At 35.2% G+C, this 24,771-nt stretch overlaps 2 protein-coding genes across 2 annotated transcripts; one reads left to right on the top strand and one right to left on the bottom strand.

Moving 5' to 3' along the window:
- Nucleotides 1-432: 432 nt before the first annotated feature.
- Nucleotides 433-17,510, bottom strand: LOC127868162 (DCN1-like protein 3). Its single transcript, XM_052409794.1, has 2 exons — nucleotides 17,362-17,510; nucleotides 433-6,302 (listed from the first exon to the last, which is right to left on the bottom strand). Exon 2 carries the CDS (start codon nucleotides 6,265-6,267, stop codon nucleotides 5,365-5,367), a length of 903 nt encoding a protein of 300 aa, XP_052265754.1. The 5' UTR covers nucleotides 6,268-6,302; nucleotides 17,362-17,510; the 3' UTR covers nucleotides 433-5,364.
- On the top strand, nucleotides 12,383-13,042 carry LOC127869923 (uncharacterized). The gene has a single exon (XM_052412581.1). It carries the CDS (start codon nucleotides 12,383-12,385, stop codon nucleotides 13,040-13,042), a length of 660 nt encoding a protein of 219 aa, XP_052268541.1.
- Nucleotides 17,511-24,771: the final 7,261 nt, after the last annotated feature.

Below are 24,771 nucleotides of genomic sequence, written 5' to 3'. Positions count from 1 at the left end.
TATTGTAATCAAACCTATGTAGTGATCAAACCCATTAAGTGATTAAACCTATGTAGTGATCAAATATATGCAGCGATGAAAGCCATGTAGTTACACATCTATGTATTATTCAAACCTATGAAATGATTCAACCAGTGTAGTGATCAAACACATGTAGTGATCAAACACATGTAGTGATCAAAACACATGTAGTGATCAAACACATGTAGTGATCAAACACATGTAGTGATTAAACCTATTAAGTGATCAAATCAAATAACTGATTAATGTTGTCTATAATGTGATCAAACTTAGGCATCAAGCATGTGTTATCAAACCCTAACCTGTCAAATATTCTGTAAACCATTAAGTTGGCAAATTGTGAAGTGAATATGTTTAAGTGAACGTACTATGCACACTGTAATCTAGAAAAGATTTCAAGAAACTACAAAATTAATATTGACATTTTATTTATGGTAACCAATGTATTTAGAAGCAACACATACATAATGACAGGTACATAATATAAAAGCTTTAAGGAGACATGACACAATAATATCCACAAAAGTTGAACCTTATCCCAAACATGTCATGACGTCTCTTAACTTGAGAAAAACAATCCTGGATTATTAAACACGTGTTATGTGAAACTCCCTCATCTACATGTATAATATAAAACTATTCTGAACCTAATAGCTTTCATTGTATTATACATTGTATTTATGTTATGACCAGAATGATAAAGAAATTATATAAAATGACCAACTGATAAATTTTATTTTATCAAGAGCAGATTGTATGAGCTTAATGGACAAGGAAAAAACTAAGTATAATAAATTGTTTTAGACATAGTCATGTATATTGCAGAATCAGAGATACCTGAAAGCAAGTTAAGTAATCTTAATAATTACTTTCTACACATCAATAAAACATGAGAAGAAATTTTAATAACACCAAGATACAAAACAATTTGAGCAGCCCTCAGGGAAAACCAGACTAAATGCATGTGCATTACCCGTTACTACTTAGAAACGTATTTTGATGCATTTGTAGTCACTTAGAAAGTTAAATTTAATAAAAACTTCTTACTATATTCAAGTTTTAAAGGCTTCATTTCCAGCCCTTAGATACTGATGAGCAGCAAACAGCATAAAACCTGAACAGACTGAAAGTTACTCCCAGTGTGTTCTGGTTTTATGATGATTTCAAAAGCCATTTTCACTTTGCTTCTGAGTGGGAAAGGGTAAAGTATCATCCAAGATTTGTCTTCAGTTCACACAAGCCAATCTAGGACATTACAGCCTTGACAAGATTTTGATAAAGAAGACTTTCTTTTCACACAAAAAATCCATAAAAGTTTAATAAGTCCGCACTGATTGAGATTAGCCTCTGCGGACTGCACAGGCTAATAAGGGAGGACACTTTAAGCACATGCATTAAGCCATGTTGTCTTAGAGCGTGACTCATTTTAAAAATACAATATCATATAACACAGAGAACAATTAGGACATCCTACTGATACTTCACAAATAGAACAAATACATCATTTATCTTTAACTGCATCATTAGGCTGTGGCCAGCTAAAAAAAGTAAACACATATATGTAAAGGTGGACTAGATATTATTCATGTTTGTTATATGAACATATTATGCTGCTGGTCTCATATAGCGCTTATCAAATCCGAGTATGCCTGTTAAAATCATACAATATGGATTGTATAATTAATTTCGCTCTATCACTTCCTATAATAAATTATTGAAATACTTGTGCATGAGGCTATGAATACAGATTTTGGAAATAAATAACAACCAGTTAGTGTAATTGTTAACAAAAATGTTGGCGGTAAAATGAAATTTAAATATTATTTAAGCAGAAATGAACATAAAAACCTAATAATATCTTTGCAAAACATATACTTACAAACAGTGTATCTCAAAGATGAGACACTTATTATAAAAAAGTCATGTATGGAGTCTTGTTTTTATTGTATGTAACAATGTGTTCAGCCACACAACAGTCTTGAGGGCATTACCGTACATATACATCTAAACTCTCTGTATCGATACTTCCTACCATGGGACCCCTCCCTTCGACTAATCACATCAAGCTTATTATTGCACAGAAAGAATACATGAAATCTGCAACTTCTGTTTGCTCACCGTTTGTGTGCGTGTATACACATGTATTTCTAGTACAAGGCAAATAAATACGTACGAGTTTACAGTTTGCATTTACAAACAAGAAGAAATGTGATGGATGATACACATTATGGTAAAATACATTTAAAGCCAAGAACTTCATATTCAGCTTTGACGAATCCGTGACAGATTGTCCATTAAACTAGGGATTGTCAATTCAATTAGAAATATCTGTGTTTTACACATCTAAATATTGTATGAAGTAGATTTAAACTGATTTCAAACAAAATCAATAGCTATGACTTTGTTCAACAGCATTTAAATCTATAAGTCTTTCTTATTTTAATATAAAAATACATGTAACCTTCACTATTATAAAAAAAACAAATAACTACTAAACACAGCACTGTAGTATTATTCACATATTTTGCATTTCAATAGTTGTAGTGCAGTAGGCCAAATAATTATGAAACATAGAAACTTAAAAATGAAATTGAAGTGTCCGAGAATAAATTCCAAGCCAAGGTACAGCAAACTTTCAATCTGGTGACACTTTGTCAATATGGATGAATCATTTATTCAAAATGATATTTAATTACATAAATTATTTATGTCTAGTGGAATCGTTCATGCAAGGCTTTGTAATTAACTTAAAATTGAAATAAATACAATTCTTTGATGCAAAAAATAATAAACTGTTGGCAAAACTCAAAATCTACAAAATATAAGAACCATAAATGTATGCTAACATGTACTTCTGAATGCAGCCAATGGATCATTCATTCATTCATTATAAATGAAGACAATAGTTGAGATTCAATATTCCAGCCCACACACAACTATCTCTCTCATGGATCACTCTCACCTGTCAATTCATAATTAAACACATACGATTGGAAATACCTTCAATATCAACAAGATGCCACTCACGTAATCTAATACAACACTGGATACCAATGCCTTCTTGCTCAAAGCAAACATACTGGTAATCCATTATTGCAGACTACCGGTAATACATTACATACTCTGGATCAAAACATATGTAACAAATACAATGTAGGGAATAATCTAGAGTGAGATAGCAGGGTGCTGCAACCAATGGAGTGCTTCATTTTGCTCCCCACCACACCACCTGTTTCCCCTTCACACAAACAGGAGGGCTGTGCCTTGGAGGACTAACATGACTGCAAAGGTACACAAATTGTGGAAGATTTGATCTGGTTACCTAGTTGTCTACCCTACTTGACCCAGATTCAAACAGTGCCTTTATATTGTCAAGATAAACAGTCTGAACATGTTTTTAAAGTCATAAATGTAGCTTCTAGAGTAATTATATTGGTTTTCTAACATTCAACCATGAGACCAATTTTTGGCTTCTAGAGTGGTAAGAAGGTTTTTCTAAGATCTGACCTGGTGATCTAGTTAAGGGGCACACGAGACCCAAGTTCAAACTCTAGATCATTTCAAGATAAACATTCTGACCAAATTTCATCAAGATTAAGTAAAAAAATCTGGCCTATACAATGGTTATTAAGTTTTTCTACAATTTGACCTTGTGAGCTAGTTTTTTGACACAGTTGACCCAGATTAATACTTGGCCTAGATAATTTTATGATAAAAATCCTGACCAACTTTCAACAAGATTAGATACAAATTTGTCCGTTTGAGCCACAATGATTGATAGCGAGTTATAGCAAATTTATTCAAGAATGTCACCATAAAGGTCTGACTCTTAGCTGCACCCAGTACAGTTTTCCTTGAGTTTTTAGTATAATGATGATATTATGATAGTATAATGCTGCAATCAGAATTGTAGAATTCATTCAATGTCTAATGAAAGCATGGCACAAAATTGGACGATGCTAACTTTTAAATATTTAGTTAAGACAAATGTTGCGAAATACATAAACTGGACCACACATGTAGTCATCTTTAATATTGTCCTAACAATTCCAAAAGTTTCTTTCTAAGTGTTGATTTATTATAATGCCCAAAATTCTATTAATCTAATTTCATAGTTTTCCAAATCATTAGCATTTTAACAAGTACAACAGGATAAAAAATAATGAAGCAAAAACACTTTTACAAATAAAATATACATGTACATATAGTTTAAATATTTAAGTTTAAACCTATTTATTTACGCTCGATTGCATCTGAAGCCTAAGGCTTATTTTAACACGTTCCAAGTCTTGAAAGATCTACAGAACGCTCCCACAATGAGGATCGAACCTGTTACTTCCTGGTCGCTAGGTGGACACCATATCGACAATGCTAGAACAACCTAGTTTAAATAGAATGGCATTGTAAATGAACTATAATTGTATTGTAAAGTTAATGAAACACATATACTGTGGAAAACAAAAAAGTTAATAAAGAGCAGAAAAAAGTGGTTTTGCATCACATGAATATAAACGCTTTTGTTTTTAAAATAAGACCTTCAGGCCAAACCTTTTTTCATTAACAACCATCAATAAAAACGAGGCTGTCAATTCACATGTTAACCAGAAAACATGTATGTTGCACAGATTCAGAACTACATGTAAGTAAACCCTACATTTCACTAAAAATTACAAATAATCCTTCCAATACTTGTACAACTTATGATTACATGATTGATTTTATCAATTCCTACATAAAAACCAAAATAACTGAATATAGATTTTGAAGCATGTACAATTTGAACATGAACAATACATAGTAAACCTTTTAGGTTAATGGTAATTTAACAATAACATTTTAAATCACATAACTTTATATGGCAGACCACAGATGCTTGCAAACATTTAGGCTGTCCATTCTCAAGATATTTAAAAAAAATGTGTTTTTTTTTATTAATTTTTATGTATACCAAATCTTCATAGATAATTGTTATTTGGAAATAAAAAGCAGTTCTATTAGCATATGCTAACAAAAAATTCAAATCTTAGTAAGTATCACATGTACATGATACAAAAAAAAAGAAATTTGCGAATATCTTATTACTGAAATAATATCCATCTAAAAGTGCATGCAATTACAGATCAGGAGAGAAATCAACAACATATTAAAATGTAGATAAGATTTTAAAATGTACAATAAAAACACATCCCTCAAAAGATTACAACAACAGCAATAACAACAACTTTACTGAAAAAATTCTTGTACGGTGGTTCATGGACAAACAAGATGAAGTACATGTACTCACAAAAACAATGTAACCATGAAGATTTATAATTAAATTGAAGAATGAAAACTACTACAAGATCACTGGGAAAAATGAAGGTCAGTTTCAATGTTCTGATTCTGACAGTCGTTCTCATACTCTACAAAGTCATCCAGCAAACTTGGCCACGCCTCCGTGTCGTCATAGCAGCTAAGATCTTCACTCACCTGTTCAACAAAGTTCAAGAACATGTCCCACGTGTCTTTTGAGATTCCACGTATACTCTGGTGCTTCTGCAAGAAGTTCAGCCAGCGTGGTAAGATCTTTGGTTCTTGCTGCGAAAAGACCAGTTTCCATAGGCTCATTGCCATCTCAACCGGTAACGTCCTTTGGCCTGACTCTAGGTCAAGGCCGAATTTGTAAGTCCATTTGTACATCTCCTTAAATGTCTCCTTATTTTGGATTTCTGCGATCAAGTCTGGAAATTTTGACTGAATTCCTTTGATCGAGTCCACACGCATACTCTGCAATCCGCTCACAAACTGTTCCCTGGTGAACATGCACATTGTCTCTGCATTTAGCTTCCAGGCTATTAACAGCACGATAAATTCATCAGGACGGACCTCCAAATCTTCACAGAACTTCTCAACCCCCTCAGCTAAGATGCAGTCACTGTCTGGATCCTTATAACAGTCAAACAGGGCATTTGCTTTGCTCTCTGAAAATTCCCTAGAAATGAAAGATGTTCTTTTGTTCTCACCGTTACTAGGCTTCTTTATAGGGGGTAGTTTGTTGTATGGGTTAAACATCTTCTTATCAGTTATTACAATGTTTCTGGCAGTGAGGGACCCCTGCTCAGAAGAATGTGAGTGACTAGATGATCTATTATAGGACAAAGAGTGCTCAGCAGTGGCTTTCAGAGGCGGGCCTGAGTTGTTTGCGCCCACATACTGTGAAGATCTAGCCACGTCCTTGGCCTTACAACATGTCTGACACGCCCCCATCTATGGACAACCACATGCCAATCAAAGCTACACACCTGAAGAACAGGAAATTCGATATCTTAACAAAGCACGTGTACCATGCTTACAATTTATTTAATGATTAGCTGAAACTAAATATAAGATGTACGTTTAAGTTATCCAACATACAGGTATTGTCATGTGATATTTAAAGTTTATTTCAATAAAATATTTCAATTTTAAAACCTTATCAATTGTACAATAAAGAACCATGTGAATCGAGCAATTTTTTCTTAGGTGAGCAAGTGTCTGGGGTATGAATATGATGCAAGCTGTAACACATGTTTGATGCCTAATTTACAAAAGCAAGGCTTTTTTCCGCAGTCCTCCCAAAACATTGGATCTTAAAAAACTTATGAATTAAAAAAAACACAAATACAATGGTATAGATTTAGACAGACTTCAAATGGCAAGGAGGCCTGAAAATGGACAGGGCAACCATTTTCTTAAACAAGAGGGCCAAGATGGCCCAAGTTCGCTCACCTGAGAAGAGTGTGTTCATTGAATTTTTACCAAATGTATTGGGCTGTTTGTAAAACATGCATGCCTGCATAATGGGCTGTCAGTTGTAATGGCAGCCATTGTGTGAATATGAATATTTATATATTAGTCATTGTGACTTTGACTTTTGACCTTGGTTTCTTGAGTTGTCATCTGGACACGTTTGACCTAGTGACTTGAACATTATGTTGGTCATCTGCCAGTCATGATCAATGTAACTATGAAGATCATGAATCTAGAGGTAAGCATTGTCAGTATATATCAATAAACCATTTTATTGTTTTGAGTCACTGTGATGTTGATCTTTGATGTAGTGATTTGAAATTCAAAAGGGGTATTTTTATAATCATGATCAATGTACCTATGAAGTCTTTATCCTAGGTGAAAGTGTTTTGAGTTATCATTTGAAAACCAATTTTTGATTTTTGAATCACTGTGACTGTCACCTTTGACCTAGTGACGAGAAGATCAATAGGGGCCATTGGAGAGTCATGATCAATGTAGCCAACAGTTAGCAATTTACATTCCAAACCTAAATTTGGTACATGTAGCTCTATATATTTTAGAACCCTTTATCAGCAGTAACATATATCAATTGTTAATGTCTTCTTTAAACACAGCCTGTTGACCAGAGCTCACACACCAACAAATTACAGCAAAATGTTATTCCTGATCCCATACATTAACTTCATAAACAATCAATGTGTGTATCCTTCAGCATGACTCATTCCTTCCTCTCTCTCATAATCAATGTTAGGCATCAATGGGTTAATATCAAATTGAGTTGTGTGTGTTTGTTCTTGTGTACTTGTACATTTTAGAGCACATATGAACTGTAGTGTCCTAGTCTGATAACAGAATAATAATTGTATAGTGTTTTCATAGTTGACATGTTAAGATTTTAAATAACAAAACAAACAAATGAATTACATTCCATCTTGCATCTTTTCAAGGTCAGCCCACTGTTAGTCTGTCTGGAAATTGTAAATTAAGTGCTTTGTGTTTTATTACCAAAACAAAAAAAACTTTAAACCACAAACATCTTAAAAAAAGATGCAATGATTATAATGCACGGATAACAAAGTTATAAGATGTTCAAAACATCTACATGATAAATTCCATTTTTGATTGATTTAATAAGAAAATTCTTTCAACTTGACCATTATATTTTTCATGATCCTAGGCGTAAGCTTTCTTGAGTTATCATCCAAAAACCATTTTACTGTGTCAAGTAACCGTGACCTTGACCTAGTGACCTGAAAGTCAATACGGGTCATCTGCAAGTCATGATCAATGTACCTAAAAGTTTCATGATCCTAGGCATAGGCCTTCTTGAGTTATCATCTGGAAACCATTTTTCTAAGTTGAAACACCGTGACCTTGACCTTTGACCTAGTGACCTGAAAATCAATAGGGGTCATCTGTGAGTCATGATCAATGTACCTATGAAGTTTCATCATCCAAGGCATAAGCGTTCTTGAGTAAAACCATTTTACTATTTTGGGTCTCTCAATGTACCTATGAAGTTTCATGATCCTAGGCGCAAGCGTTCTTGAGTTATCATCCGGAAACCATTTTTCTAAGTTGAGTCACCGTGACCTTGACCTTTGACCTAGTGACCTGAAAATCAATAGGGGTCATCTGCAAGTCATGATCAATGTACCTATTAAGTTTTATGATCCTAAGCATAAGCGTTCTTGAGTTATCATCCAGAAACCATTTTATTATTTCTGGTCACCTTGACCTTTGACCTAGTGACCTGAAAATCAATAGGGGTCATCTGCAAGACCTGATCAATGTACCTTTGAACTTTCATGATCTTAGGCATAAGCATTCTTGAGCTTTCATTCTGAAACCATTTTACTGTTTCGGGTCACCTTGACCTTTGATCTAGTGACATGAAAATCAATAGGGGTCATCTGTGAGTCATGATCAATGTACCTATGAAGTTTCATGATCCTAGGCATAAGTGTTCTTGAGTTATCATCTAAACCATTTTACTATTTCGGGTCACTGTGACCTTGACCTTTGACCTAGTGACCTCAAAATCAATAGGGGTCATCTGCAAGTCATGATCAATGCACCTATGAAGTTTCATGATCCTAGGCGTAAGCGTTCTTGAGTTATCATCCGGAAACCATTTTACTATTTCCGGTCACTGTGACCTTGACCTTTGACCTAGTGACCTCAAAATCAATAGAGGTCATCTGCGAGTCATGATCAATGTACCTATGAAGTTTCATGATCCTAGGCCTAAGCGTTCTTGACTTATCATTCGGAAACCATCTGGTGGACCGACATACGGACTGACATGAGCAAAACAATATACCCCCTCTTCTTCGAAATGTGCATAAAAATGTGACTTCCATAGTGTTCGATCACAAGGTTTGACCGTAACCATTTTTTAACTCAACTCTTGTATCAAAGAAACAAATGTTCTGACCAAATTCCATGAAAATTGGGCCAAAAATGTGACTTCTAGAGTGTTAACGTTTTCACTATATACATATAGAGAAAAATGCCCCGCCCACTGGCGGCCATGATTTTTCACCGATCCAAACCAATGTCGAACTCGTCCAAGATATCAATAAAAGCAATGCTTTGACCAACTATCATGATGATTGGGCAAACATTGTGACTTCTAGAGTGTTTACAAGGTTTCTCTATAGCCAAATAGGGAAAACTGCCACTTATATACATATTAAGAAAAATGCCCCGCCCACTGGCGGCCATGTTTTTTCACCGATTTGGACCATTTTCGAACTCGTCTGAGATATTAATTAAATTAATGTTTTGACCACCTTTCATGATGATTGGGCAAAAATTGTGACTTCTAGTGTTTACAAGGTTTCTCTATAGCCAAATAAGGAAAACTGCCCCACCCACTGGCGGCCATGTTTTTCAACAGACCGGAACCACTTTTGAACTCAATCAAGCTATCATTAAGACAAACATTTTGACAAAGTAACATGAAGATTGAACATAAAATCTGACTTCAATAGTGTTTTACAAGGTTTTTCTTTTTTTTGACCTAGTGACCTAGTTTTTGACCCGGCACAACCCAGTTTCGAACTCGGCCAAGATTTTTATTGGGGCAAAGCTTCTGACCAAGTTTCATGAAGATGGGACAACAAATGTGGCCTCTAGAGTATTAACAAGATTTTGCTATAGCCATAAAAGGAAAAATGCCCCGCCCCTTGGCAGCCATGTTTTTCAAGCAAACGTAACCATTTTCGAACTCATCCAAGATATCATTGAGACCAATCTTCTGACTAAATTTCATGAAGATTGGACAATAAATGTGGCCTCTAGAGAGTGAACAAGGCAAATGTTAACGTCGCACAACGGACAACGGACAAAATGCGATCACAAAAGCTCACCATGAGCACGTTGTGCTCAGGTGAGCTAAAAACAATGTGTGGGGAATAAAAATGGAATGCCCTCCCCTGGCCATCATGTTTTAGCTGAATCCCTATCTTCCCTAGTTTCAGCCCTTAAGCCTAGGGGCCAGCCAGCTATGTTCTTTAACAGCCTGCAATGGTCATTTAATAAACAAATTGATTTTTATGATAACCATACAAACGCTCAAATCTCCATCACATGCGACAGACTGGTGAGCTGAGCTTTAGTCCTACATCTGATTTTTTCATGCCTTACCTGATGACTGTCGATTAAATGTGAACATGGTCATATGCTATATGTTTGTTGAGTCGTGGTTAATTTTCATTAAGTTGTAACAGCACAAATATTTTATAAATAAATGACTATGAATATAAACATAATTATTAACCTTTGATCTTTATATTTGTTCAAATTTTTTTCAAATGTTTACCGTCTGTAATAATACTCAATATATGATTGTGTTGATGGTGTCAAACCCCCGTCTTGAAAATAGGTTTCTTGTTGAGCCGTGCATTCTGATTGGCTATTCTAATTTCAAGATATGCATACCATAAATAGCTGTAAAACTAACATTAAAGGGGAGGTTAATTAAATGTGAAAAAATTCCAAAAACGATGTAGTATGAAAAGTACTCATAAATAAACAATTTTGTGTTACTTAAGAACACTATATGAACAAAACATAAAAGAAGAAATATTTGATGAGTTACAATACATTGACCTGTTTTGTCTCATTTTTGATCAGCAAAACAATGGTGACAGTGTCAAAACATTTTCAGTTACGAACTTCATCATATGCAAACGTTCTATTAAGGGATTGTACGCAATCTCCATACCCACGACTCTTAAAGAACCCACCACTCGACAAGAACCTACCATACATTTCGCAAAAGTATTTTGGTATCGGGTCCGTTCGCCCTAGTTACACATTCGCCCTGGGTTCGTTCGCCCTATACTATCAGTTGCATATTGGGGTATAAACAGTTGATTTTTCACACATGTAAGCAACTGTGTACCGTAATTAAGTAATATAATAAGCAATTAGTGAAAATTACTGGCCTTTGTTACAAACAAGCTCACCAGTTAAAGAGCGCCGTCTTTTAGGTTTCTGTAACACTTTTTTGTGTGATATTTTCGGTATAACCAAACTGTGAATTATCCCAGAATATAAAATGGAGCTCAAATATCTGGTTCTATTATTCCAAAAATGGATAATGCGTGCATTTCATGCAATTTGCAAAAAACATAATGCAAGCCTATTGTTATACAAACAATTGAAGGTGTTAAGACAGCGACTGACGAACAAAAAAAGAATTCATAGGTTGCATATTTTGTTTATTTAATAGTAACGTTCTGTACAAAAACAAATCATGTGAAATTATTTCTAACAAGCAAATTCATTGAATTGATATCCCCCGCCATGCTTCTGGACACAAAAGTGTTATATTTGACACTCAAAAAGCATTTTTTCAAGATACAAAGGGCCATAACTCCGTTATTAACAGATGGTGTACAATGCCATTTGGCGTGCATCATCCCCTTATCCATATATATATAATTCATACCAAGTTTCAATGAAATCAGCCAAAGCACTTCCAAGATATGGCTCCAGACACAGAAAAAAAGCATTTTTTCAAGATACAAAGGGCCGCCATAACTCCGTTATTAACAGATGGTGTACATTGCCATTTGGTGTGCATCATACTTTTATCCATATGTATACTCATACCAAGTTTCAATGAAATCCCCCAAAGCACTTCCAAGATATGGCTCCCCACCGACGGACGGAAAGACGGATGGACAACACCAAAACAATATCCCTCCACCTATGGTGGGGGATAAAAAAATGCAAATATCTATATAAAAATATATAAAAATAAGAACTATGTTAATCAAATATTGCCGACTTTAGAAACTTATATATTAAAGTGATCAATTATGCCACCCATTTAATTTGCTATGCTCTTTTCGGTATCTGTTTTTGGTAGTATTTATTTGTTTCATAATTTGAATTAGGGTTCTTGAATTAATAGACTTCTATAGAAATTAGGAATCTCGAATGAAGCTTATCGTCAGGCCCAACGAGGAGATGCTGTGTTGCATTTCATATGCAGGCAGTATAGGAAAGAAACTGGCCAGAAATCACCGACACCAATGCGGATGAAGGAGATATCACTAGCACTGACCAACAGTCAATGGACAACTCGACATCTACAGATATATCATCTATCGCTGCTGCTACAGATGTATCATCTATTGCTGCTGCTACAGATGTATCATCTATTGCTGCTGCTACAGATGTATCATCTATCGCTGCTGCTACAGATGTATCATCTATCGCTGCTGCTACAGATGTAGCATCTATCGCTGCTGCTACAGATGTATCATCTATTGCTGCTGCTACAGATATATCATCTATCGCTGCTGCTACAGATGTATCATCTTACGCTGCTGCTACAGATGTATCATCTATTGCTGCTGCTACAGATGTATCATCTAACGCTGCTGCTACAGATGTATCATCTATCGCTGCTGCTACAGATGTATCATCTAACGCTGCTGCTACAGATGTATCATCTATCGCTACTGCTACAGATGTATCATCTATCGCTGCTGCTACAGATGTATCATCTAACGCTGCTGCTACAGATGTATCATCTAACACTGCTGCTACAGATGTATCATCTATCGCTGCTGCTACAGATGTATCATCTAACGCTGCTGCTGCGGATGTATCATCTATCGCTGCTGCTAAAGATGTATCATCTAACGCTGCTGCTACAGATGTATCATCTATTGCTGCTGCTACAGATGTATCATCTAACGCTGCTGCCTGCTACAGATGTATCATCTAGTGCTGCTGCTACAGATGTATCATCTAACGCTGCTGCTACAGATGTATCATCTATTGCTGCTGCTACAGATATATCATCTAACGCTGCTGCTACAGATGTATCATCTAACGCTGCTGCTACAGATGTATCATCTATCGCTGCTGATCTCAAACCAGTGGATGGGACATTCAATATCACGCAACGCAACTGCGACGTGATAATGAATTCGACAGAGACGTTCGTATACATTTAGAAAAAAAAATTACAGAAATTATATTTGATGAAATGCGTTAATAAAAATTAATTCTGGATTAGCTTTTTACTGTATTTAGATTAACCTCAATGCGATAATAATTAGTTTAAATTACCTTTTGAATTTATCACTAGTGTTTCTTTACAGTATTATAAGAGTACCTTATTTTAAATCAATTTATTTTTGCTCATTTGCTTGAAATATATGTTCTTTTTTAGAGCACTAGCGGAGCCTGAATTACCGGACACAGTGATAGAAGATGTTCCGATAACTTTCACTATGCTAGAGAACGGCAGTAAGCGAGGCGGCCGATTGCTGGTGTCAAGCAACACTGTATTTGTATCATGTGTATATTTGTATGATTTATATGCATGTATTGACAGGGCTCGACACTAACGGTGGTCCGTTGACCCGGGGTCAGTAAAAAATAGGGAGGACCAGTGAAACTAGAAATTTGGTTGATCCGTCTGACCAGTTGAAAATCCTGGCCAGCTTATTGTGAAATACTGGTGAAAAGCCGTTTTCATCAATAAAACAACTTTATATGTTAATAATAAACCGTTAATTTCATCATTATTTTATGGGCCGACTCGAGACCGGGACAAAAATAGCAACATATTGGAAATTTCAATTGTTCTAGATGCCCAGATGACAAAAACCTGTTGTCGCATCAAAAAATCGATTTGCGATCCGAAAATGTCTCCAGAAAATGTCTCCGGACTTCGCTGTGATCGATACACAAATTAACATAAAATTCTTATTGTTCGGATCGGGAAATGAACAAAATGGTATTTATTATTTTGAAAAAGCAGCAATAATCAGCATTTTATTGAATTTTAATACCATCAGAAAATACTTTGTTTACCGTAATAATTTATACTGGAGGGTGCAGAATAATGTTTTGATATTGCGGGAGAGTAAACGTGCGCATTTTCAAGATTACAAGTTTTCGAGATGTGGAATTGCATTCCGGAGGTGGTTGAACCTACGCCTAAAAACCTAACACTAATGCAGAGAAGCTTGAGGTACAATGAAAATATGAAATGGATATTGAGAAAGTTTAGTAGATAGTATAGTTTTCGTTTTATAAATGCACTATACATTGTGGATAGTCCGGAAAGTAAGTTGAAATTTAAGTAAAATAACAGAGAAATCAGGGGTTTTTCTGCCTATTTTGGGAAAAGGAGTCTGGCCAAGAATTTTTTATCGACAAAATTGGTCATTTTGGGAATTTTTGCTTCGATGAAACGGCTCATTTGGGAAAAAATTGTGAATTAATCATGCTTAAATAATTCAGTGGTTTAACAAATAAATTTGTTTTTATTTGGTTAATTTGTCTTCTTTATGTAAACAGACGCAATATTGGGCATGTTCATCGTTAATTCAAGTACTGCAGTTTTGTTTTTCAGTTACAGTTACACTCTGTGATAAGAACTGAACAGTCAAAACCTTATAGCAAATATTTTTGACCAAAACAAGCACTGGTTAGTCACACAAGTTATAAGACACTTCATTCTTAAAAAAAAAAAAAAAAAAAAATTTTTTTTTTTTTTTTTTTTGGAAATTGGGATTTTTTTTATAATTTCGGTTTGGGATCGGGTCCGTTTGCTTTGGGAGTGCCTCCGTTGTCCGGAGGTGCAGACAGTGCTGAAAAACCCCTGGAAATTGTCGGACCACTTGAAATCTTGGAGGACCAGTAATTTCTGAAAGCTGGTGGTCCTTTGGGTCAGTAGGTAAAAAAAGTTAGTGTCAAGCCCTGATTGATTAATGTAAAGGTGTAATGTGTTCATTGTATTAGACTATATATATATATATATATTCTGTATTGATTTCAGTGCTTTCCACAGGATTTTTGTCAGGGGCTGATAGGGGTGATTCGGGCGGGGTGTCCCCTCCCCACTTTGATTTTTTTTATTTAACGTGTCAATTCACGGTCTGTGGTGCGTTATAACTCAAAGAAAAACAGCGTCAAAAGACGTCATTTGGTGCACTATGACTCTTCAAGAAAATCCCCCAGTCATTTAAAAATATATATAATTTTTATATTGTTCGTTTTAAAACTTTCCCGCACAGAAAGTAAAATCCCGACTCGAACGATTCCCCAAAACATCCGTTTCAACCCGACTCTATTACTGTATACTTACTATTTTTCAAGTTTCTATTTATTACCCGATAATCCCGTTTATTCCGTTTTTATAAATCACTTTCTGGTAAATATTTACGATAAAAGCTCTTAATTATTTCTTTAACACAAACCTTGCCATGTTCCCTACAGTATCAAATAAATTTTAAGTGACTATTTATAGATTTGATACAATATTGCCTCTGAACATGCGTCAATGCCCTGACGTGTTGTGTGCTTGTTAAAACGCTCAATATACGCATGGCTTTCTATGCAAATGACCAGGGACCTTTATGTTTGTGTAGGTCCCTGAAAGGACGCAACATTGTACATGCTGCATAATTTTCGCGCTCTTTTTAATTGAGAAAAAGATTCGACACAAGATAAATTTGCACAGCTAATTTGAAGCAAGAATATTTTAACGTTGCGGTAACATTTACTTTTGGAAGTATGTTTCGGATTAAAAACGCATTAACATCGACTTACAGGAATGGGTTTCGGATTACACATTTAATTATTCCCATTTTAGATTTCAACAAATATTAATAGTTGCGTTATGAATTCAACGATAATTTGTTTAAACACTTTACGAGTCGAATAAATGTTTTGACAGAATTATGCATGAAATTCACGTTGTCCATGAGGATTACGGCCGGTTGCCATCATCAGTCTTCTAAGTATTGATAATCAGACGAAACATTTAGAAGTGTGCGTAATTAATTCAACGAAAATTTGTCCAAGCCCATAACATGTCGAATAAATGTCAGAAAAACGAGGTGAATCAGTTTTATAAATGGACATGATGAAATATACATGTACTGGAATTAAATTGTTATCGCATAATTGTAACCGGGAGTTTTTTGCACAACTTACTCGCTATAAGTAATTAATTGTTTACCACTTGCAATTAATTTCTCGTATTAATTATGAGTCATAGGTAACACTTGTTTACAGTAAAAAGGTATGATGATGATGCCCGAAACCGTCTTTAATGAACTGTACTGTACTAGTTACCGGTTTTATATTACGTAAGTGGTACAAATTCTTGCTAATCAAGCTGCGATAAACTCTTTTTCGTGCCCAACGTCAATAAAAAATAATGGTCGATAGTTAACCCCGCCCTCATAAGCATTCGCGTAACGATTGGACGATGAACAGCACAGTTTGAGGACTGGAAAGTTACTTGATACATCCTTGTCAGCATTAAAATGACTGTAATGTGGCTAGAAAAATCGATACGCGCGTCTTATCAGTGGATTATCCATAACCCCATGTGGTGCTAATGGCGATTACTTGTGAAAGTAGACACCGAGCGCTCTTTTAAAACAGGGAATATTGATACACTGATAGATAAACCTTGATTTTTTTGTCAACCTCCACTTTCTTTTACTGAAAAATACACTGATCGGAAAATTTCAAGCGCCCCAGGGACTCTGATTTCGAATTTCAAGCGCCCTGGCGAGGGATTGTTAAATGGCCTGTGGAAAACCCTGGATTTGTTTCATGTACATCTGTGTAATAGTTATATGCATGCATGTATAGATATATATTTATATACTCAATAAATGGTGAAGGTAATAATAAAATGTTAAAAAGTTAACACATTTCGTTATATTTATTGCTTCCCTGCTTTGATAATAAAATTAAGGGCGAACGGACCCAGGGCGAATAGGAATAAGGGCGAACTGAAATTAGGGCAAACGGACCCGGATTCTAGTATTTTTTTATTTATTATTATTATTATTATTATAAAACACACAAACTGTGCATTAACAAAGGCAACAGTATTTAAATCATCAGAAAATAGCTGAAAAAACTTTGTACTAATGGCAGAAAGACTAAAAATGAAATGGCCAATTATTGAATTGAACATCTGAACATCATTCCAGCATCGAATGCAAATTACAATACCAATCAATTCTGTTTTAAGATCTCTTTTTAATCTACCATGGTCCTGTTCAATACCTTCTGTTTCCAGTTACAATTATACTAAAATTCATTACGGATTCCAGCGTCACCCATGTTACATATGGTCATCAAGTACCACAATCGAAACAAAGCAATTGTCTCAGCTGTCAAAATATGGCTAGAAATGCACTTCCTGTATGTCAATGACGTCATTCTAGGTTAAAAACAACTAACTCATCCATTGCATGCATCACTCTCGTACACTGCGGTTCATTACATGTATGTTGAGGCACGAACGACAACTCTGCTAGGAGAATGTGCATGCATAACAACAACCAAAGTCATCTTTCAATCACTCACTCGAAGCAGGGACCTATACAAACACTTTTATAGGTTCAGACTCGAGGGCAATTTCATATTTTAGTAATCTCAAGTAAACAAAACTACACAGTAACCCTGGTTTCAAATAGTGTTTTGAATACTGGATTTACAATATGGTTCTTATTTGTTTCACGGAATCTAGATGACACGGATAAGAAACGGGACCGTATCGGCAAATATCTTGTCGAAACTGAGTCACGTGACCGTAACTATCGATCTTTTATAATTAGCGTTCATCGAAGCGCCGAAGTTATACATTTGGATGTACCCACTCACGTCCGTTTTTAAATTATACTTTCATTTCTCGACCGATTTTGACAAAGTATATATCATTAGAAAGCCTACATTACGCAGTTTTCAGATATATAAATAAATATTATGTTTTGCTTCTGATTTGGGCAGCCCGTTGAGTAATAACCTTAACTTTTGCAAATATCATACCGTTTTGGAGTTTTAGAATCTAGATTTACGGTTGACATGTTCGTACTTTATACCGATTTGTAGCGTTTATATTTGCATTTCAGTTTAAAAAATTATACCTTGCGTAGGAGAATAGAATTCTGTATACGATAGAAAAAAAAATGTTTAAAAAGGAAAGTAAGTAAGGAATGAAGGCGGAAGAAAGTAGTAATGCACCGAACTGATACTGCGGTCTTGGCGATTATGAATTTGTATAGATACCATCCATTAAATTTCTTTTGCCATGATTATTATATTTGTCATGGAATATATTGAAACATTTTGTTCACGAAACATATCAATAAAGCTAAATATTAATGAAGCTTAATAAATTAACGATTTCAGCTCTTAAAACACAGAAAGGGTGTTAATATTATGATGAGACAAGCGTATATAGCGGAGCCTCTTGATATGTTTCATGGCAAAGGAAATTAAATGGCCGGTAGTAGGGAAAAACTAGGAGTTTCAGCGCCATTTTGTGATGCGGTTTTGGCAGTCCAGGCCGATTCAGGCCTTCTGATTGGTTGTAATGGGGTGAGATCGGCCTACTGATTAGTTGATAGGTTTTGCGGCCATCTTGACGGTGTTACTACCGTCGGGTTTTGGCGGTTTGATATATGATGAGCAAGCATGTTGGCGACTCGATGGAACCGCCATCTTCACGGTTTCTTTTCCATCGGTTTGATATATGATAAGCGAGCATTTTGGCGGTTTGATGGATTCGCCATCTTGACGGTTTCACTACCGCCGGTTTAACTTCTCATGAGCAAGCCTTTTGGCGGTTCGATTTATTGCCGCTATATTGACGGTACGACTTCCATTGGTTTAATATATGATGAGCGAGCACTTCGACAGTTTGATCGACCGCATTTTTCATTTAATGTACATCAATTTTACGTAGCATTTTCGAGCCAGTCCGCTGGTATAAATTAGATAGGAGTTATTGAAATAAGCACGCGTCTTTTAATAAATAAGCTTCATGAGTTGTTTTGTTGATTAAAATAGCTATGATATAATGGTGTTTGTAAATAGGAGTTTAAGCATGAAAGCATTTTATGTTTTTATTTCGAAATAAATATTAACCCCCGCTCTGAAATAGCATTGAATTGTACCTGACGTATTTTCATACTTAAGCGTTACAATCATTGGATGTAATTTGTAGTTAATTTTGAGAACAAAAGATAAGCGGGGTTCATTAGAGCATATTATCTTAAAAAAAACAATCCATTGAAGCGGAAGAGACCAGTTGTCTAACACACATTTGTAGCCATGTTTTGAGGTTATCAAAATAGCAATTGACAGGGGTGTCTGGATTCCCACAGACATATCCAATTATAAACAAAGGTCAAACCTTTAATTTAGATATAGTTGCTGGTTTTTTAAGATAAAAGCTCGGAAGACCGATTAGATTTGTTACACATTTAGTTATTATTTCTGTTTTTAATTTTAAGGTGATAAATTCAATTAGAAGTAGTTAGAAGGATTTACTTTCTGATAACATCACCACAAGACCTTTATAGTGAAAAGCTAACTTGACAGAAAATACTTAATTTGCCAAATTCATTACTTGGCTTAATCTTCATATCAGTAGTAATTAGTTAATACGTGAATTTAATGCTTGACTTCAACATAGCTCTAACAGTAATGATATGAATTCAACACAATATAGTCCGACCCCAGTCTATATACGTACAACTGATGAAAAAGCGTTTTCCTTCCAACACTTTATTAAAACAAAAAAACTGAAAGGACCATAAAACATGTAAAACAATTAAGATGCATATATAAATGTTTAACATTTGTAAAACTTTGAAAAACTTAGGAAAAAAAACCACAAAAAAACATAAATGTCAGAAATATAATAAAACAATGCAAAACAATGAAAAACATAATAATAAACATTACAAATATTAAAACAAGGCAAACACAATAACCATTTCTAAATTACTACTGAAAAAATAAACATTTCTAAATCACAACTGGAAAAAAAGGAATAAAAAATAAACACTTCTAAATCACAACTACCACCGCCACTAAGACGATCACAATGACAAACAAAAACAAATTTACAGATCCAATCTTTTAACATTTTTTGTTGTTGATAGATCTGGACGTATTAATAAGGGCGCTTGAAATTGATTGACACTTCTCTTTGCACGTTTTGTTATTTAAAAAGCACACCATTGGTTCTTTCAATACACTTTATAATAATTGTGTGCACACCTCCCTCAAAACAGTTTTGCAAATAGGTTTATTTACTACCTACAATCCCACCCAAAATAGACTTGAAATAACAGTAAGACCATTTACAATATCAAACATTAAAATTAAACTTTTGAGTACAATTAACTAAAAAAATCGGGGAACCAGCAATTATTACCCTTAAAGGGGCCTTTTCACAGATTTTGGCATGTTTTGAAGTTAGTCATTAAATGCTTTATATTGATAAATGTAAACATTGGATCTTAAACGCTCCAGTAAAAAATCAAGAATAAAATTAAAAAAAGGAAAAAAAAGGTAGCCCGGAGTGGGGCTAGCACCAGTAACCCCCGGAATCCTGGAGTAAAAACGCATTAGCACGCTCGGCTGTCCTGCCAAGTACACATGGCGATCGTATTTTATACCTTATATAAGCAATCTTCGTAGTTTCACAAAATTAAACGACAACAACAGAACTCTCCAAATAATTCAATCGTTTCGCGTTGCAACGCTGTTTATAATTTTTAGGTTTTTAAATCGTCAAAAGATGCATATAATGGCTATATTAGACTATGGTAAATGTTCAGTAATACTGTTTCCTTACAAATATCATAACTAAAACGAAAATGTGCGAATCTGAAACTACTTTTTTCAATTTTGTCAATTTACCAAAACGTGTAAAGATCCGTTTTATGCTATTGTTTTCGTTGAGTTAAAGTAATTCATAATCAATCGTCTGGGATGCCGGTCAACTCGTACCTTAGTCAACACGCACGGTAGTCAACTCGCATGTTTTTCGGTCAACTCACACGGCATTTCTGGTCAACTCGCACTTTTTGAAGTCAACTCGCGCCCCCCCCCCCCCCAAAAAAAAAATGTATAGAAATAGATGAAGGATGTAATATGATCAGTCGTTAATAAGTTGTTTATAAGCATTAATAATAGAAATTATGTCCTTTTTAATAATCTGAATCTAATCGGAAATGATGCCAGTTGGTTGAAAAACATTGTCATCAGGGGCGGGGCATTTTTCATTATATGGCTATAGTAAAACCTTGTTAACACTCTTGAAGCCACATTTATTTTCCAATCATGGTAAAACTTGGTCTGAAGATTTAATTCAATGATATCTTGTACAAAATCCAAAATGGTTCCGTTCTTTTTTTAAACATGGCCACCAGGGGCAGGGCATTTTTTCTTATATGGCTACATATGGCTTTAGTAAAACCTTGTTAACATTCTCGAGGTCACATTTATTGTCCGATATTTATGAAACTTGGTCAGAAGATTAGTCCCAATGATATCTTGGATGAGTTTGAAAATGGTTCTGGTTGGTTGAACAACATGGCCACGAAGGGGGCGGGGCATTTTTCCTTATATAGCTATAGTAAAACCTTGTTAACACTCTAGATGCCACATTTATTGTCCAATCATCATGAAACATGGTCAGAAGATTTGCTTCCAATAATATCTTGTGTGACATGTTTGAAAATGGTCCTGGTTGCTTAAAACAGCATTGCCACCAGGGAGCGGGGCATTTTTCATTAAATGGCTATATATTGCTTTTTTAAAACCTTGTTAACACTCTAGAGGCCAAATTTATTGTTCGATCTTCATGAAACTTTGTCAGAAGATTCATCCTATGAATGCAAGTATTATTGAAAAATGACGTTAGTGGGTACATCAAAATGTATAACCTCGGCGCTTCGATATACGCTTATCGATAGCTACCGGTCATGTGACTAAGTTACGACAAGATATTTACCGATACGGTCCCGTTTCATATCCGTCTCATCTAGAGTCCGTGGTTTTTGCATAAGATTGAATTTACTACAGTAAGGGTAAATACTCGATTCATCTCCTATCAATATATACGCTCCGTGTTTGTTTGATGCTTTTCATGTTTAAACTTTCACGCCATTACGATGACAAGTATTTTCTACAACAAACCTTTAGAGGCTGATTTCTGCCACGTCGCTTTTATTCAGTCGATACCTCTGAAAACAAAAAAGAACGACAAAATTCGAATACCGTGCGTACCTCAAAGTTAATGAGGACCTTCTGCGACTGAGACATTATGAGAGAAACCGATCCCCAAGCACTGCTACTTACACTCAAGACATACAAAACGAAATTTGAAATAAAGCTGCAGTTACCAGATATTTGGTCTTATTAGCACCAACTTAATTCACATGCGCCGGAAATGTGCATTTCGTTCAACAAACGTACCTGTTGAGCAGCAACTAACAATTGGGCGAACAGGACAGCCAACAATATATGAATATCGTATTAGCGCGTCTGTTTGTCGCCCTTTATTGATGGCGTTCTTCTAAGATGTCATATAGAAAATTTTCAGGTGACAATATGACTAAATGACGACACATATGAACTTAAAACGGCTTTTCCCTGTAGCGAAAAACAATATGAATTATATGAAAGATTAAATTTTATCTGGATCAGGATGAGTACGTTGCAGGGCCTTTCAGCGTCGGTGCAACAGTAGAGAAGGCGGTTAGTCCCATTGTAGGTCAGTTGACCTGAAACTGCAAAATGTGCCTGCGCGCACCACACTTTCTTCCAGATTGTTCCACTCTATTAGTGTTTAAGGGAAATAGTTCTTATATAGTTGGGTTTTGCACTTGATTGGTATTACACTAATTGGTATAAGTTAATATAGTATTTTTCAACAATGTTATCTGCTTTATAGTCTGAGAAATTCTTAGGGTAACTACGTTTAGATCGTCGGACTGGGGTAAGGAAGTCTTAGCTAGGCAGGGCTGAACCAGTACCAGCTTCTCAACCACCTTGTACAAGAATATCAGTCTATTGGCCTTTCTTCTTTCCTTGAGGGATTGGAAATGCATACGTTTCAGCATACTAACTATTTGTCACGCAGCCATGTGTTTTGGTGGTATAGTCTCCGGTAATGAATGTCGTCGATTGTTTTTTAATCTTTTCAACTTTGTCTACGTCTTTTTAAGGTGTGGATCCCAGACAATGGAACTCTATTCTAGAGTAGACCTTGCAAAGGCAAAGTATGCTGATTTACGACAGGATTCCGGGCAGTGTTTCAGGTTGCGTCTAAGAAAGCCAAGTTTGAATTTGCTTTTTTTGTGATCATATTTATATGTGAGCTCCAATTAAGGTCTTCTAATATTCTGGTAGAATTTTGAGGTTTTCTGGCTTATGGTTAGGATATAGCATTTTTTGGCGTTGAATCTAATGCCCCATGTGTTGGTCCAGGTTTCTAGTTTATTTAAGTGTTGCTGTAGGCTTTCGTGGTCCTGGCGACGTATTATGGTGCAGTAAAGTAAACAATCATCTGCAAATAGGCGGACCGAAGAGTTAACGAAGTATAGTAGATCGTTGATGTGGTAAAGGAATAGCAGGGGGCCATCTGCTGTGATGAAAATTTCATTTTATCGAATCCTCCAGCAGTGCTTTTCTTCTTGTCTTAGTTGTGATTTTTTGTATTGTTTTTAGAGGGAGAGAACTTTTGAGAACAAATGTAATCCGAGCAGTGAATAATTTTCAATCAAGAAATAACATTAGATTTCAATTTTAATTTTGTGGTATGATGACGTTAAAAATAAAACCCTAGCTTCTGGTTGACGTTCTTAAAACGTATTTTTATTTGTATTGTTTATGTAAGATATTATTTTTAATTGAAACATGATATTCAAGTATTTATCAATTAAAACGAAACATTTATTTGATTTTTACTGAGCTTGGATGGTTTGACGATAATGAATGCATTCCTTGTCAGTGAATATAATGTTACATTAGGAGTTTGTCTCTTAATGAAAGCATATGCACAATGGAAAGAATTTTTATACTTAAACACATTCTATTATAATATATTTAAATGTTCAGACCAAAATTTGTTATCTACTAGCGACATGGACATTATGTTAATTCTTATCCTCTGTGTCAACATCAGACCGCAATTGAATGGTTCCGAGCTTCGCTCTTAATTATCGCTTGATGAAGACGAAAGACTCTGGATAAGAAGACGATAATCGACGAATAAACATCGCAACCTCCGCGCAGAGATTTGACTGGAACCAGTATAGCTGGCTCGAATACCTGTCATCGTTATAACAAACCACAAGATGATCGCCGAGCCACATGGTACAATATGTTTCTCGTTTTTATTTTTACGTGTTTTTACTAATTTAGGTCTTTATTTTTTTATTATGAACCTAAACTTACACTATTTTCAAAACATAAAATAATAAGATACTACTATTCATAGTATAATACTAAAACACACACTCAAAATAAAATCCTTCCGTATTTGGAAGGATTTTCTTGTGATTGCAGAGAGTATGTGAGAGCATTGAACGACAACTCTGCGTGGAGATTGTTACGATTGTGCGACGAAGGTGACTTTTTAGTGGTTTGTAACCATGAAAGCGTCCGGATAAA

The sequence above is a fragment of the Dreissena polymorpha genome, chromosome 2 (genome assembly GCF_020536995.1).
Source record: "Dreissena polymorpha isolate Duluth1 chromosome 2, UMN_Dpol_1.0, whole genome shotgun sequence".
Classification (NCBI taxonomy): domain Eukaryota; kingdom Metazoa; phylum Mollusca; class Bivalvia; order Myida; family Dreissenidae; genus Dreissena; species Dreissena polymorpha.
This window is presented reverse-complemented; position numbering and strand designations above follow the sequence as displayed.

Excerpts from the sequence above, each read along its gene's own strand:
- LOC127869923 (XM_052412581.1), top strand. The coding sequence starts at position 12,383 with ATGGACAACTCGACATCTACAGATATATCATCTATCGCTGCTGCTACA.
- LOC127868162 (XM_052409794.1), bottom strand. The coding sequence starts at position 6,267 with ATGGGGGCGTGTCAGACATGTTGTAAGGCCAAGGACGTGGCTAGATCT.